Source organism: Balaenoptera borealis (genome assembly GCF_965194805.1).
Source record: "Balaenoptera borealis genome assembly, chromosome: 4".
Lineage (NCBI taxonomy): Eukaryota > Metazoa > Chordata > Mammalia > Artiodactyla > Balaenopteridae > Balaenoptera > Balaenoptera borealis.
In genome coordinates, this window is record NC_138861.1 from 118,816,842 (window position 1) to 118,834,755 (window position 17,914).

General features: G+C 41.8%; 1 protein-coding gene across 4 annotated transcripts in view; it reads right to left on the reverse strand.

The window, feature by feature from the left end:
• PAPSS1 (3'-phosphoadenosine 5'-phosphosulfate synthase 1) overlaps window positions 1-11,065 on the reverse strand; it is a 103,084-nt gene extending 92,019 nt beyond the window's left edge. The window contains exons 1-2 of one of the 4 annotated variants that reach the window (XM_082389090.1): window positions 10,717-11,065; window positions 2,843-2,929 (exon numbers count right to left, since the gene is read on the reverse strand). In XM_082389090.1, the coding sequence (XP_082245216.1) occupies window positions 2,843-2,929; window positions 10,717-10,776 (147 nt within the window). In that variant the 5' untranslated portion in view covers window positions 10,777-11,065. Of the gene's footprint in view, window positions 1-2,842; window positions 2,930-9,600; window positions 9,753-10,359; window positions 10,527-10,716 lie in introns of those variants that run through there. The other 3 variants (XM_082389091.1, XM_082389088.1, XM_082389089.1) reach the window with 3 other exon arrangements.
• Window positions 11,066-17,914: the final 6,849 nt, after the last annotated feature.

Genomic DNA, 17,914 nt, shown 5'->3' on the forward strand with positions numbered 1-17,914 from the left:
TCTACTGAATGCACACTACATGCTTGACATTCTTCTAGGTGCTGATGAAACAGAAGTTCACAATACCAATAAAATCACTGTCCTCCTGGGGCCTCTCTAGTCTTCCCTCCCAGGGCAGCAGCTCTCAAAGCGTGGTCCCTAACCAGCAGCTTTGGCATCTCCTGGAAACTGCTAGAAATGCAAATTATCAGGACCTGCCCCAAGCAGACTAAGTCAGAAACTCTGGGGTGGGGCCTGACAATCTGCATTTTAAAGCCTCCAAGTGACTCGGATGCCAGTTCAAGTTTGAGAACCACTGGACTAAGAGGAAAAATAGAGGCGATTAAAGAAAACACCAAGATAAATAAGGAAATTATGTAAGTTAGAAGTAAGTATCAAAGAGGGGGAAAAAGTAAATAAAGCAAAAAAAGTGAAGAAATATCATAGGAAGTGTGATATTTAGACAGGGTGGCCAGGGAAGGCTTCAGCAAAAAGAGGCTATTTAAGATCTCTGATGACCTCTGAGGGAAGCACCTTCCAGACAGGGAACAGCAAGTGCGAAGAAAAGTGAAAAAGTAACTGGGGAAATCCAGAATGATTGCTGGGCAGTCCAAACAAGCCGTCTGGAGGCAACGGTCACACATCTAAAGCAAGAGCAGTGGCCATGACCATGTTTTCTGCAGCCACGTGAGTGGCTCAGGTTGAGGCATGGAAGAGTCAGACTGATTCACCCTTGACCCAGAGGTCTTCAAAATGGGGAACAAACACCCTCATAGGTACACGAACATGGACTTTGTCAAGGGACCATTTCCATCCAGATCTTCAACTTCCAGATGTGTTCTTTTCTAAAACTGGTTGGCCTGAGAAGGTGCCTGAGGTTCAGGATCTCTTTCCCCCTCTCCCTGCACAATCCCCCTAGTGTACAGGAGAAAGCATCTCTGCCCATCTGCATCTTACTCTCACTCACTGCCCTGGGGGTGTCCTCAGGAGCCAAAGGGACAATTTGACCATTCTTTTAATAGGCCCACCACAAAAGCTGCACCCCTCCCCCACTAACCATCTCATTAGCAGATGTATCAATAGTTCCAATAATCACGAAGAATTCTACTATGGGTCTCCCAAACCATTTCATTTCGATTAAACTGATGAAGCAAACATAACTTTCCAGCTCTGCATTTCCAGGATTTTAAACAAAACCCGGGGTGTCTGACCCAGACATCTGCGTCTCCCGGGAAGCAGCGGCCCCTCTTTCCTGCGGTATCCAGTTTTAGCTCCCAGGCAGGTCAGCCTGGGAGGAGAGGAGACAGGAGCTGGGTCTGCTGGAAGGGGACAGGACTGGGATAGGGGCACAAGGAGGGTGCTATACACATTAGCTGCCTACACTTGCAGAACCTGTTTGACTTCGTCGTTTTGTTTCGGGATTTTTTTCCAAGTTACTTTGCTTTGGGGCAAGAAGAAACATGTATTTAATGAGTTTTAATTCATTTTGGCACCATAAAATTATCTTCTGCTTTTCTTTTTAAATTGAGTAGAATGTATAAAAACTGAGAAGCTACAAAACGCTGAGGCTGTGGTTGAGAGAAAATATAGGATAAGAGATTGTTTTAATCACTAGAAAAGTATGCTCCCTCCGGGCTTCTTGCCTCCTCCATTTAAAAAAGTTCTGGCAGTAAATATGGCAGTCTGGGTACAAGGAGGCTTACTGTTAATGTATGTTTGATATTTTCCATATTAAAACACAAACTTAAAATAAGATTTGCCACAATCTCCTACCTCCCGGTTTTTCAGAATAAATCAAAGAGCACTTTTTAAAACTATTAGAATTGCAAGGTGGTGGGTGTATGCCTGAATTTTACTAAAAATCTAAAGGTCACTTCCATATGTAATCTTCTAGTTCCCCTTCCCCTCTCTTTTCCTTTTCCACCCGCTCTAGCCAAAGCCTTCCTATAATCCCGCCAGGAAAACATGACATTAGTGGGTGCATCAGTGAGTTATTTCCTTCCAACTCTCCATTCCTGTTCTCAGAGTCTTCAATGCCCTAGTTTCTATTCACAGAACAATGAAATCAGGCTTATTCTTTTCCAAGAGTCTGGGTGGTTTATAGTAATATTTGGCTTGTTGTACATACACCCAAGGCAGTCCCTGTAACATTTACTGCCCATAGGATTCGTCTGTTATTTATGGACCGTTTTATACGATGTCTTTTTGTATATAATTTTTACTTCCTTGGGAGAATAGGCCAAGCACTATGAGTTATAGTTCTTTGTGTTTTTCACAACACCCAACCTCTTTTCTTGTGTCTAGTCAGTGTTCAGTAAAAGTTAGATATAAGGCATTTATTTTAAAGCGTGATTTGTGTTCTCTGTATAACTTGCAAATGAAATGATGATTGACATTCAGAAGTCTTAAGAATAGCAGAACTGGGACAATTCAAAAGAATTCCTTCTCTTTCTACGATTGGGACTAAATGACTACCAGTCCTGTTACTAGGCTAACGTCAGGTGGCCTCTCATATGTGTGGTGTACATTTCCCACACACTCTACAAACTCCTGTCCTCAACACCCACACGAGTGGCCCTGTGACCCTTTTTGACCCACCTTAATTTCCACATGGGCTGTTTTGTTATTTTATCCACTTCCCTATGGGACAAATTAACTTCTCCTATGATGCTATTTAGGAGAATTTCATGGTTTGTGAGTTTATGATGATTTTATGCAGAACTCTGCATTTTTAAGTGAAATTTGTAAAGGCACAGAAAATATACCAAATATCAAGCGTAATTCTGGACTTCAACATCTATCACTCACCCTACCACCCATCTTAAACTGACTGCCAAACAGTATATTCTTCCAAAGAGAATACCTGAAATGGTAACACGGATGTGTCTTTTATATCCCAAGACATACTGTGAGTAAACTGGAGAGACGGTAGAGTACCATGAGGATAAAACTGAAAAGAATACAATGAGAAGAAAGCTGTAGTTCACAGTTATTGATAACTGAAATTAATCTTTCGAACGTTCACGTTAACAAGCCAAAGACAAACAGCAAGAGTGAGGCTCATACGTTCCTGGAGGTTAAGAAAACAACTTGAAAAGGCTACACTTAAAACCTTGCTGCTACGAAGCATGGGGCACAGCAGCACCTGCAATGACCTGCCTGCTTCTCAGAAAGTGAATCTCAGGCCCCACCCCAGATCTCCTGAATCAGAGCTAAGATACTGGCATGCCTATTTGATCACCGACTATCATGCATACACTCCGCATATACATTATGGCTCTCCAACTATTCTGTTTTAAAGATTAAAGAACACTTAAATATTTACTTAATGGATATTTTAAACTGTCAATACTTTTAATGGAAGGGGCCCTGGATGACCTCCAGTTGGGAAGTCCAGCCATAAGAGATTCCTAGAAGTCAGAAATGAGCCTGAGACTACCTGCTCATTCATCATTTGTTGATGGAGCCCTCCTAGATACGGGGAGTAAAACGGATCAAAAACATTTCAGGGAAGGAGACAAACGATAAAGAGAGAAAGACACCTTTACACTGTGACAGGCCCCTGCCTCCCACTATGGTGACAGCGGGGCTTTCCCTACATACATGATGGGGATGCGTCCTCTACAAGTGGCTGTGCTTTTGTGTACTTTACTGTACAATACTGTATAGAGTACAGTAGTACAGTATCTTTATTTCAAGCCCAGGATGTCCAGAAGCAAGCATAAAAGCAGCAGTGATGTAGCCAGGACTGTACTGTACTTTTCAAGGTACTGTACTGTAAGATTAAAAATGTTTTACTTTTTGTGTTTGTTTTTTATGTATTATTTTTGTGAAAAGTATTATAAACCTATTACAGTACAGTACCATATAGCCGACTGTGTTAGTTGAGTACCTAGGCTAACTCTGTTGGACTTACGAACAAATTGGACTTATAAATGCGCTCTCGGAACGGAACTTGTTCATATGTAGGAGACTTACTGTGCATGAATGTTCACAGCAGCATTATTCATAGCAACTGAAGAGGAGAAACAACTCAAATGTTCATCAACTAATGAAAGGGTAAGCAAAATGTGATACATCCATAAAACATAACATTATTCAACCATATAAAGGAATGAAGTATTGATACATGCTACAACATGGATGAACCCTGAAAATATTATTCTAAGTTAAACCCTGAAAATATTATTCTAAGTTAAAGAAATTAGACACTAAAGGCCATATATTATATCATTACATTTATAGGAAAGTCTAGAATAGGGAAACCCAGAGACAAAAAGTAGATTATTGGTTGGCAGGTGCTAGAGAGGGGGAAAGGGGAAGGATAGGGAATGATTGCTAATGGGTACAGGGTTTCTTTTTGGGGTGATGAAAATGTTAAAAGTAGATATTGGTGATGGTTATAAAACTGGAAATATACTAAAAACACAATGAACTGAACACTTAAACATATGAGAGATAAAGACAGAGGGAAGGGATGCAACCATCAAAGAAACTACAGAGAAGAATAAGAACAATGGCTGCAGTCATCTAACTGGATTTCTATATGTACTGTCCAATATTTCCACTGTTTACTCAGTTAAAACTTACTTGGTAGAGAACTGTGTCCTTAGGAAAGGATATTTCACAGAAATAATTACCACTTAGGTAAATACCAAAAAAAAAAAAACAAGCAAAAAAACAAAAACAAAAACCAGTCTCTTCATTTGAACCAATTACTTAGTAATTCGCTTTCAAAATAATTCAGGGTTGGATTTGACTGTTTTGTTGTTGGTATGCTATGGGTAATTGATCCATCTCAGAGCAAAAGATGGTAACATCCTAGCTGGTGGAGGAGAAAATGCTAGTATCGGATTTTATTTTAAATTACTAGTTTTGCATTTCAGAGTTACCTCATTTATTTCCCCTTTTTCTTACTCAAAGCAAAGAATAGAAGAGGGTTTCTCAACCTCAGCATTAATGTCTTTTGGGCCTCGGCATTAACGATAATGCTTTGCTGTGGGGACTGTCCTGTGCAATGCAGGATTTGTAGCAGCATCCCTGGCCTCTACCCAGCAGATGTCAGAAGCAACCCCCCCTACACACACACACACACACACACACACAAATATAACAACCAAAAATGTCTCCAGATATTTTCCAAACACCCCCCTGGGGGCAGTAAATTTTTACCTGGTTGAAAATCACTGGAGAAGAAAACTACTCCCCAAAGGTCAATGTAATAGAGCCAAGTTGGGGAAGCTTATTTCATATTTCAACTTTAGAGAAGCCACTATGCTAAGGGAAGGCTAACTGACAGCTGGGTACCCTGCCGGAGCCAAGACTACAGAATTGCCCAGAACCATGATTCCAAAGTTGCCACCATCTCTCGAAATTTCCTTCCCCGGGGAAGAAAGTAAGAACGAATACACAAGTACAAAATACATAAGTAGGAAAAAATGTCGGCAGCCATCCCAAAGTTACTATCTAGACCTGTCCAGTATAACTTTCTGAGGTGATGAAAATGTTCTATACTGCACAGCCCAATACAGCGGCCACGAGTTTCCTATGGAAATGTAGCACCTGAAACACGGAATGTTTCATCTTATTTTAACTAAATTTAAGTTGCCACAGGTGGCTACTGGCTACCAGATTGGACAATGCGGATCTAGACCCTGCTGTCATTCTTCCCGTTCTTGTTGTCAGTCAACACGGAGTACATTCTTGGTAGAAGTCCAGTTCTCCTTCTCCTTTAGGCAACTTTTCCAGCAGTATCTCCCTAGCTTCCAGGGAAGGAAACTCAGTACCTGCCCCTGCACACAGCCAGGCCAATGCTCTGAAGGAGGACTATATGGCTTTCCAAATGCTGTGTGTTCCATTTCTGCATGCTTGCTTCATTTTTTTACCACCTCAGTCTTCCCCCAAATCCAGAACGGGCTGCTGGCCTTCTATGAAAGGCATCGAACAGTATGAGGGACAAACTGTTCAGAAAAAGTAGAACTGATAAAAGGGAAAAATATCTCATTCGTGTATTTGCTTTTCAATTAACCCTCTCCCAGGTAGAATGTAATATCCGTGAGAGCAGGACCCTTTGCTGTCTTTTTACCACCGCACCCCCAGCACCTGGAACACAGGCACACACACAAAGCAGGTGGTAAATATTTGATGAATTAATAAATAAGAACACCTTAAATAGTGCTCATGTGCCAGCACTAGAGTGCTTTAAATGTATTAAATAACTGAAACCTCATTATAACCCTATGAGATATGCCCTATTAGCTCCACTACAAGCTATGTTTCATTATCCACATTATTACATTTGAAGACAGTGAGGCACAGAGGAGTTAGGCAACATGCCCAAGATCACACAGGTAGTAAGTGACAAAACTATAATTTTAATTCTACCACATATGGAGCTTATTCTCTTACTTAAGCTGTGCTAAGGTACTAGTAAGTTATCTAAGACTTTTAATAACGTAAGTACCCAAGCTTACTCAGCACCCTAACCCTTATCCCCATCCTGTTATATGAGGAGAAGCTCCATGTAGACGCAAAACCTCTATAACGAAATATGATTACAAGATACACGATAATAGCAGAGCGCAACAATAACACAGAGGTGCACAAAGAATTCAGCCTATGTGCAACAGTGTGTGGACACAGGAGGCCACAGTTTCGGTACAGGAGCCGGAGGCTCTGAAGACTTCCGCAAGTGATAAAGGTCAACAGGCATCAGGGCAGAAGGAAAGGCTTGTGTAAAACCCTGAGGATGTAAGGTATAGAAGGAGAGTTGGTGCTGGAGATATGGAGCTATGGGAATTTGGGGCGTTGAGGAGCGAGGGGAATGGAACGGCAAACCAGAATGAGATTGTATGTGCTTCCGAACGGCAATGCTAGATCTCAGACTACTCTGTGGGTAGTCGGGTCCAGCTCCACTGTAAAGCGGGTCCAAGCAACGGATTTGGCCCAACATGAGTATATAAAATAAGTGAGTGACACCTGGGTCTGAACTGAGGGCCAGCTAACACAGTTTGAAATGTTTTATGGAAGGCAGATGAAAACCGGTCCCAAAACAGAAAGGTTCAATCAGATGCTAAATGATACTCATTACACCTGATGCTTCGTCAGACTGAGATAAGAGGAGGCTAAAGGGGCATGTTCATCCTTGATTTTCTTTACCATTCTTGTATGTACATGGAGACACCTCCCTTCTCTCTAGTATATTCTCTAACTCGAATTTAACCATCAAATCTTTATTTTCGACCTTAACCTAACTCAATCCCTAGAGATGTGCTGTCCACAGGTCCCGACTGAGTTTTTAAAATGTGGTTAGTAAATGTAAAATAGATAGCTAGTGGGAAGCAGCTGCATAGCACAAGGAGATCAGCTCGGTGCTTTGTGACCACCTAGAGGGGTGGGATAGGGAGGGTGGGAGGGAGACGCAAGAGGGAGGGGACATGGGGATATATGTATACATACAGCTGATTCACTCTGTTATACAGCAGAAACACAACGCTGTAAAGCAATTATACTCCAATAAAGATGTTAATTAAAAATAAATAAATAAATAAAATGTGGTTAGTCTACAGTGAGATGTGTGCTAAGTGTAAAGTATATACTTATGTATATTTTTTAATAATTTTATGTTGATTATGATAGTATTGAACTCATTTTTATATTGAGATGACAGTACTTTAGCTATACTGGGTTAAATAAATATTAAAATTTATTTCAACCTGCTCCTTTTCACTTTTTTTTTTTTTACTATGACCTCTAGAAAAATTTAAATTACATTATGTGGCTCACGTTATATTTCTATTGGATAGCCTTGTTCTACAGACTATCTCTACTAAGGCCATCTGTCCCTTACATGCAGCATGCTTAATTCTGGGTCCACCTTTTACAAGCTCTATGACATCTCTGTGCCTCAGCTTCTTCATCAATAAAATGGAGATACTAATTGGAATAAAGAGGATAACTAACAATAACAGCTAACACACATAATACTCAGACTGTAAGAGCTAACACACACACAACACTTACAATATGCCAGACACTGTTCTAAGCATTCTTCATATATTAACTCCTTTAATCTTCACAATATCCCTGTGAGGCCATCACTCCCATTTTATAGATGAGCAAACTGAGGCACAGAGAAATTAAGTGACTAGCCAAAGGTTACACAGTTAGTAAATAGTGAAGCCCAGGTTTGAGTCCAAGCAGTCAGTTCCAGGGTCCTTGCTTTAAACCACTGTCTCTCATGATACCCACCTCAAAAATGGTACAGAAATTCAATAAGTTAATTTAGGTAAAAAATTTCAAACTGTCTCCAGCACATAGTAAACACTCCTTCAGTGTTTAACTATTATCACCATCACTCCAGCCCTCAACCTACTTCCCAAATTCCCTGCATGCCGTGACTTTTCTCCTCATTTCCCAGGATTAAAACCTCAGGATCCTCTTTTAATACGTCTCCCTCTTTCATTCCCTAACTCGTCAGGTCCTTCTTACTCTTCCTTGAATGCTCTTAACGCATCTATTCTGCTTTTCCACTACCACCTTAGCCCAGTACTCTGCACCCTCACAACTGTATGAATTAATAGCAGTAACAAGACAAAGACCTTAACCGGTGCTCATGTACCAGGCATTCTTCAAGTTTATTAATTCATTTAAACCTTACTAAAACCCTGTTTGTTCCCCAGGACTTCTACATCTGGGCTCTAACAGTGTCTAATTTCTTTAGCAGACCAGTCTTCCTGGAATACCAATTTCATCATGTGATGGGAACTTTAAATGTGTCTGGATTCACGTGTCCTGACACGTGTCCCTATCAGCTGATGTATGTGAGAGGAAAAGATGATGGGTGTTCCCTACTGGGGCAAAGAAGGATTTACAAGGCCCTGAAAACTAAAAATTCTAGCCTCGTCCAAAATCTCTCACAGAATCTAGTCTCAACTCAGCAGCCAAACATTAACAACTATACAACCTAGCCCCATGCTGCTCATTCAATCTTACCTCCAGTCAACAAAAACCCTCCAGAGTGGTTAAACAGGTCTCTTCATTGTTCCTGGAGTAAATAATGGTCATTATTACTATTATTTATATTATGTATAATAATAATATTATATATTATTATACATAATATAAATTATTATTATTATTAGACCTTATTCATACAGTTCCCCTCTGCCTCAAAAATCTGAGCACACTTCTCCTCCATCACGCCCAGACTAAACTAATCTCCCCTCTAAACTGTGATAAAACAGCTGTCTTACCCCACTCACTGGGGTCTATAATGATATATTCATCACCCGGCAAATGCCAATCACAACCCCAACCAGGCCCTGAGCAACTGGAAGGCAAGCACAGAGTCCCTCATTTCTCACCTTCCCCGTGAGTAGCACATGCCTCTACAAAGCACACGCACTTATTTGGCAAATGGAACACTAAATGAGTTACAGACAGTGTAGCCGAAATGACATGTAAACACCCTAATTCAGCCAACCGTATTTCCCTAACCAGCAAATACCTCAAAGTAACAGGAGCAGTGGCAATAGTTTCATAGCAGTGTTATCACTGCACTCTCCAAGTCATTATCTTCTTTACTCCTCAAAACTCTCCAGTGAAGTACCACTACTATACCTTTAAGTCAGCTGAGGTTTAAAGAAGTCGAGGGTTTTTACTCAGGATCACACAACTACTACACAGCAAAGGTGGAACCAGAGACCAGGCCGCTAGTCCAGCGCTCTTTCCAATGGTCTAATTCACCTTTTATCTCTTCTCCGTCCTTATCACCTAAGGAAGAGTTAAATAACTAAGAGGGGAAAGGAATCGGGTGAGAATACTTGGTAACAACAGATGTGGTAAATTAATGACTTGAACATTTGTCTGAAATGGCTTTTTTTTCTTTGACTCGCCAAGGGTAATGACGATTTACAAGGCTGCATTTAAACCTCATAATCTTGCTGTACTGTGAAATAAAAATTTCCACCCAAACTTAAAACGGATATCTTTCCGGCCTCCAGAGCTGGACACCACCTCCTCCACCCCACCCCCTCTGCATTTACAAAATCTTAGCTTAAGGCTGTTTCTTACCAAGAATAATTAAGGAAGTAAGCAACCTTCTGAGGTTGCTTAACCATCAAAGCAAACTGGCAGTCCTTGCTAAACGTTATAAACCATTAGTTTCCCCACACTTTACTGTTTCCATGTTATTTGCTAGATATTCCGATTTAACAGCGAATCACAAAGAACCTCAGTTCAGGGCAGTCTCAGCTCATGAATGGCCACATTGTTGGGTACTCTCCCTTCACGATGAAAGTCAGAAATGGAAAAACGTGGAGATGGACCCAAACCTGGGCTCACTGCACTGGCAGAGCCAAGAAAAACCAGGAAACGTACCAAAGACGCCTGCCTCTGCCTCCTCCGCAGACCTTCAGGCCACTGGAGGGGATGCGGGCAGCTCCCCCTCGGGGGATGCAGGTTTCAGCAGCCGCCAGCTCACTGCCGAAAGAGCGTCCTCGAGGTCTCCTCTGAGGCGAGGAGCTGAAGAAGGGGGCGTTCTTCCCACGGACCCTGGATCGGATCCCCGCCCCCGCCGCGCCACTCCACCCGGCACAACCCACTGCCCCAGGTGAAAGGCGCCGCGGCCTCGGGTACCACCCCCAATTCTCCAGGGAGGATACAGACGAGGCGGAAGGGAGGCAAGCTGCAGCCGGAGCCTCCCAGAGCCTCCTCCGCACCTCTGCTCCGACTCACCCAGTTCTGCGCGTTATTGCTCAGCTTGACTTTCTTGCACAGGCTACCGGGAACCTCCATGGCTGCACAGCGCGCCGGTGCCCTCGTTCTCAGCGCCCAGAGAGTAGTCGGAAGATGGGAGGCCGGCGGGGGCGGGACGGGAAGGCGGGGTCTCCTCGCGACTGGGCTGGCACGCGCTGTCGTAGGCACGCGCTCGTGCTCGTGGCTCTGACTGAGCCGCGCCTCGGCCCCGCCTCCGAAATGGGTACGCGGCAGAGGTGTGTGGGGTGGGGAGAAGCAAAGGACAAGAACCGGACGCAGGGTGTGGGAGCGGGGCTTCAGGGCGCGCACCGACGCGAGCACGCACGACGCTCCTCCCTCTTGATTCTGAAGAAGGGGCGGGGCCTGAGAAGGTAGTCGTGGAACTTCCAGAGTCCCTCCCCCGCTCGCCGCCTTGCGCTGCGCATGCGCAGAGGCTGGAAAAGCGTCTCAGGCCTCGACCTGGAAGGACAAGGAAAGTTACCAGGCCCCCAGCTCTTTGCGGGTTTGGCTGCCTGCTGCTGTTTACTAGATGGCAGAAGGCATTGACGTGGTCTTCCGGCCCTCTGGTTTTTCCTCCATAAACCCGGCCACCAGTTTCCTAACCTCCATATCTGTACCCTCCTCGCCCTGGCCACATTTAAAAAGGAATTTTCCAGCTTCGCAGAGGGAAGATTTGCTAAACAGCTCATTCTCCACACGTTCCACTTAGCTTTAAAATTCTGCTCAACGCACAGTTTCAAAAAAAAAAAAAAGTCAATACCCCATCCCTGGACATCAGTAATTAATATCTCTCTGGTTTTAGTGGTTATCTGCAAGGTGCCTCCTTCCCCACTTGCAGATGTCTTTTCAGGAGATTTCTGTCGGATTCTTCTCACCCGCTAAGCCAAAAAGGGGCTTCTATTAGCTTCTCAGGAAATCCTTAGAGGAATGAAATCCAGGCTGAGGGAGGGCCCTTGGTTACCGCAGAGTAGAATGTCCATGTGTGGAGGACATTTTCAAATTCACCTAAGTATTCCGTGGCTACTTCACAGGAGGATGGGCTGGGGATGGAGGGGAGCCTGCCCTAGGAGTTGTCTCCCCTTCCACCCCCAGTACCCTATGGGCCTTTCCATAGCTTGTCCCTGGCACCAAGATAGTTGTCTGAAGTACTTCTCCTCCAAAACGCAATGCCCTACCCTACAAATACACACCAATCCCTACGGCCTGACATTACTGCCTCTTTGCTGGAGGACAAGAGGGAATGAAAAATGCCCACCAAACTAAGATGGTATCTTGAGACTGAGGAAGTGAGGCAGGTGACTCCATGTAATCAATGGATCAGTTTATTATACAGTAACTTACAGGGTGAGATCATGGGGGACTATAATCCAGAAGCGTTTACAGCTGCATCCACACTGCTGCGGGAACATTGGGACAGTTTTATAGCTAACCTAGGGTATTGGAGTAGTGCTTAGAGACAGGAAGTGCATTCCTAAGTCAAGGACTATGAGTGGGTAACTAGTCTCCTGGGCACTGGGAATATGTCAGCAAAGGTCCTCATCATTGTCTGGGGACTAAGATAGCATAGAGGCCACTGGGTCCTAATGATTATTAAACAGTATCTATTAACTTCAAAGCCCTCGACGACAGAGAAGTGATTTACTGCAGAGTACAGTCCTGGGTAGGGTCAGTGGAAGGACAGGAGGAACTTCTACAGGCCCAAGTTGCCATCAGTTATGCTGACAGCCATACATTCTTTTTTTTTTTTTTTTAATTTTTATTTTTGACTGCACTGGGTCTTCGTTGCTGTGCATGGGCTTTCTCTAGTTGTGGCGATCGGGGGCTACTCTTCGTTGAGGAGCGCGGGCTTCTCATTGCAGTGGCTTCTCTTGTTGCGGAGCAGGGGCTCTAGGCGCGCAGGCTTCTGTAGTTGTGGTGCACGGGCTTAGTTGCTCTGCGGCACGCGGGATCCTCCCAGACCAGGGCTCGAACCCGCGTCCCCTGCATTGGCAGGCAGACTCTCAACCGCTGCGCCACCAGGGAAGCCCCAACACACACTCCATTCTTAACATTGCTGTCAGCGTGTTATTTCTAAAACTTCAATCTTGTTACTTGACCTCAAACTGTCAATGGTTTCCTTGTAGCTTTTTCTTTGGGGATTCTTCATTTGCAGTCTGTATATAGAACTTAATTTCAGTATATTTCTGAACTCTGCCAATAACGGAATGAGCTTAGAAGAGGATCCAAAGCTTCAAATGAAAACACAGCACCACATTTGGAATCAGCCATTTCTCTAAGGAGTCCCAGGATTCCTGGTTTTCAGAAGGGAATGGTATTTAGATATCACAATCTGGGCTTCTAAGACTGTTTAGTGCTTCTGAGTCAGTCCATATTTCTGGACTTTTTCAGTGAAAGACTTTTTTCAGGTAAAATATATCATAAGTTTACCTTGATACTATCAATTCAAATGTATTATTTCAGACATCATTCATGCAAATGAGCCTGAAACATCCTGTCAAATCCAAAACAAGGAATTATCAAAAAAAACCACTAGGATTATGTCAAAAGGACTCAAAAGTCAAACTGAAGAAGCTTTCCCCTGTCAAAATTGCACAATTAGAGCACTAAAGGGATAATATCTATAAGGTATTGAAATAAATCAAAAATGTTTAAATCTAAATATTCATAATGATGACAATTTAAAAAGAACTAATTGTCACACTTGGAGGATGCTAATAAACCAACTCATTGTTTTGAAAACTTATAAATAAAAGGAAAGAATTAAGCATTTACCCTGGCTTCCATCACTAACTGTAAGTCAGGTAATGAAAAAGCTGATGAGAGGAAGTTTTTCTTTGTAGACATATAGCTAATAAATTAGGAAGGAAAGGTAGATTTTATAATGTCACCATTTTACAACTTTAAATGAAATAAATGGATAAAGACAATGGTCCTCAATGGCTGCTAAATCATGAAAATAAAGAACATTAGAACTTTCCTGCTTCCTGATGAAGTATTAATGCCCCCCAAAAAGTTAAAACTGATCTTAATCAAGTCTTCAGGTTTCATTATCAATTTATAGCAAATGCAGAGGAAAGAGGAAGATGTAAAATCACCATAAATGCAATCAGTCAAGTCCAAACTGTGGAAAACTACATCATAAATGACCTGATTCTTCAATAATTCAATTACAGGAAAAAATAAAGAAGAACTAAAGATTAAAAGATAACTTATGAGAACTATCAAGCAATTGAAATACATGAACTTATTTGAACACTGCTTCAAACAAAAAAATCTTTTTAAATACAGGAAATTTAGAGAGTCCCTAGACTCTTGATATTAAAGACATTCTTTTGGCATGATAATAGTGTTGTTATTATATCTTTAAAGGAGTAATTTTAGAGAAACATATTGAAAGATTTAGCAATGAAATGGCAATGCCATAGGTATTCAGGAAACAAAATTGGTCTCCTGGAAATTAAAAACAAGATAGCAGGAGTGGAAGAAAAGGTGAAGAAGATATCTTTCAGAATGCAGAGCAAAAACCCCAAAAGATGAGAAATAGAGGAGAATTTTTAAAAAGAAAGAACAGTCTAGGAAATTTAAGATGAAAATATTAAGAGTTCCAAAAAGAGAAAACCCACCAGAGGAAATAACCAAGGAAATTATTCAACAAAATTTCCTGTAACTGAAGGACTTTAGACATTCCTTGAATGTCCAGCTCAACAGATAAAAATCAAACACACAAAGCACAGCACTATGAAATTTCCAAACAGTGTTCCCCAGTGTTCTGAAATTGTCTGGAAATCCTACAAGCTTCCAAGGAGAAGATGGAGAGTTCACAAAGAAAGAATCAGGAGTATAAATGAATCGAAGCTATCAATAAACACACCAAGAGCTAGAAGACAAATGGAACAATAGTTTCAGAGCTCTAAAAGAAAAGTATTTCTGCAAAAGGAAAAGAAAAATATTTCCAATTTAGAATCTAGAATTATCATACACCCTCTCTTAAAGAAATATTAGAGGATACGCTTCACCTAAATAGAAAGAGAAAAACATGGCATCCGGAGAATAGGAGTTCCGACACAGGAAACAACTGGAAGGAATTCTAGTGAAGGGAGATCCCAGGATGACAGCAGTATACCAGGTCTAGAAGATAATCATTCAGAAGCCTCTCCAAGAAGTCAGGAAGCCCTTGGAGAGCCCTGTTTAAGATGATGAAATTGATAGAGCATTTGCCGGGAATGACCATACTGAAAATAATTTAGGTAGGTGACAGAGTTTGGGATTAAATTAGTGATAACTACTTAGAAAACTAAGTCATCAAAAAGGATACATTGGGACTTCCCTAGTGGCACAACGGATAAACTCCACACTCCCAATGCAGGAGGCCTGGGTTCGATCCCTGGTCAGGGAACTAGATCCCACATGCATGCCGCAACTAAGAGTTCGCATGCCGCAACTAAGATTTCGCATGCCACAACTAAGGAGCCTGCAAACTGCAACTAAGGACCCAACTACTGCAACTAAGGAGCCCACGTGCTGCAACAAAGGAGCCCACCTGCCGCAACTAAGACCCCACGCAACCAAGACCCCATGCAACCAAATAAATAAACAAATTTTTTTTTTTTAAAAAAAGGATACATTTATCGCACCCTTTCTGTACAAACTGTATTTCAGGGTAATCAAATAGTTGATACGGGAAAGTTCAGACTGACAGAATTTTAGCTAATAAATGCAGAAGGAATGTTGGCATTTAAAAATAACCATTTTAAACAACTGACGAGGGAATTCCCTGGCGGTGCAGTGGTTAGGACTTGGAGTTTCCACTGCAGAGGGCACGGGTTCGATCCCTGGTTTGGGAAATGAGATCCCGCGCTGTATGGCACGGCCAAAAATACACCTGAGGGGGTAATTGATATAGGCAATAACCATTAACGACTGATAAAAGTATTAGGTGAAAGGTAGTGTGATGGCTAATTTTGTGTCAACTTGACTGGGTCATGGGGTGCCCAGATATTTGGTTAAACATTATTCTGGGTGTGTCTGTGTTTCTGGATGAGATTAACATTTGAATCAGTAGACTGAGTAAAGTAGCTTGCCCCCCTAATATGGTGGTCTTCATCCAATCAGCTGAAGGTCTGAGTAGAGCAAAAAGGTGACTCTTCCACAAGTAAGAGGGAACTCCTCCTGCCTTACTTCCTGGAGCTGAGGCATTGGTCTTTTCCTGCCTTCAGAACTGAACTGAAATGTTGGCTCTTGGGTCTCGAACTTGCTGTCTTTCATACTGGAATATACACCATCAGCTCTCCTGGGTCTCCAGCTTGCTGACTGCAGATCTTAGGACTTCTCAGCATCCACGATCACATGAGCCAATTCCTATCTATCTATTTATCTATCCTATTGGTTCTGTTTCTCTAGAGAACCCTGACTAATACAGGTAGGAAAGGGAATTTTATAATGGACACATCAGGCTGACACCACCTGCGTCCACTTGTTAATGTTAGCATCTCTAAAACTGGGACAGCAGATATCATGTACCTTAAAATGTGATGTAACAGGAAATACTCAGCACTATTGTTTTAGTTTGGGTTGTTGAAGAAGCAGGCATGGAAAGAAGGATTCGAGTACAAGTCATTTATTTGGGAGGTGATCCCAGGAAACACCATTAGTGGAGTGATACAGGAACAAGAAGCAAGTCAATAAAGAGTGTGCTATCAAGCAGCCATGGTGGGTAACTGGAGCTAAATCCCACCAGGGAACTCTGAGAAACAGTGTAGAGCATGTCCTTCAGAGTATCTCACCTGAGGGAGAGAACTAGGGCATTGATACAACTCCCTTCAGTCATTATTCAAGGACTACTCCCAGGGAGTGTTCATTCTCTGGTACTTTTGCATTGCAATGCACATCTATAGAGAGGGCACTAGTCCCAAAGAAAGCCCTCATGCAAAGAGATGGCAGTGTATTCACAGATAGAAGTCAAAATGGCATGCTACACAGTAGTAAGGGCAAAGTGGATGCGGATGGGCACCAGAAGTGTTTGCCAGAGCCACTTATGAAATATTCTTTTTTTTAAAAAAAAGCATATTTCTTAACAAAAGATCAAGATAAGAAAAAAGCATATTTCTATACTATTTCTTTTTTATGTAAGAGTACTTTTTTTTAAGATGAGAAAAAACAAAGAATTTTTCAAAGAAAACCACACAAGCCCACTTAAAACAAAAAGAAAAAAGAGAAAGAAAAGAAACTGTCTCCAGAGGAAAAATATCATGCTGGAAAGGAAGGCTAATAATAGTTTTACTACATGGCTCTGCTCTAAATCACACATATTTAGTCATAATAATGTAAACTATGAATATAAACCTTAAAAAAATTGCGGTATGACTAGCTGGAGAGTTTGAGGGGATACAATGAGTGTGTGTTTGTTGGTGGGTGGGTGTGTGTGTGATGATAATAGGAGAGGAAAGAGATAAATCCTCATTTTCTATAGTGAGAGAACAAGAGATATTGTCTAAAACATAAAGACCAAGAATAGCAATACACCCATTGTTTCAAGATATGGAGATATATACCAAGAGAATTTGCTAAAAGACTTAAGAGTGGTTGCCTCCAGGGAAGGAAAATTGCTCTCTGTTTTAAAATTCCTTATTGAATTATTTGACTCTAAACTATTTGGATATTATCATTTTGACACACATACAAAAAAACTTTTTTTGGAAAGAGTGAATTAGAAGTCAAATGAAGTTAGCAAGTGACAACAACCCTGAAGATGTTTGGCTTGAAAAAAGGAGCAGAGATATGGGACATAGTTGAAGGATAATACAGAATCAAGATAGGATAGTTTAAAAAGAAAGGAGAAAAACTAGAGTAAATTGTATGCTGATGAGAAAGATCCAACAGAGAGAGAGGGTAACTGATGGATGGAGGTCCTTGTGGCTGAGAATCCAGAGCATAAGTAAAGATGGGCCTTTAATGGGCAGTAAGTAATTCCTGCAAAATAAAGTAAAAGGAGAGGATGTGCACAGATGCCAGTCCATTTGTATAGGTAGTGGAAAGATGAGGGAATTTCCATTGAAGGTTTTTATTTTCTCATTTAGTATGAAGCAAGGCCATTAGTGAGAGAGGACCATACTTTGAGAACTATTGCTCTAAGTAATGGATGGGCATTCCTAAATATCTATAACTAAGTAATTAACCT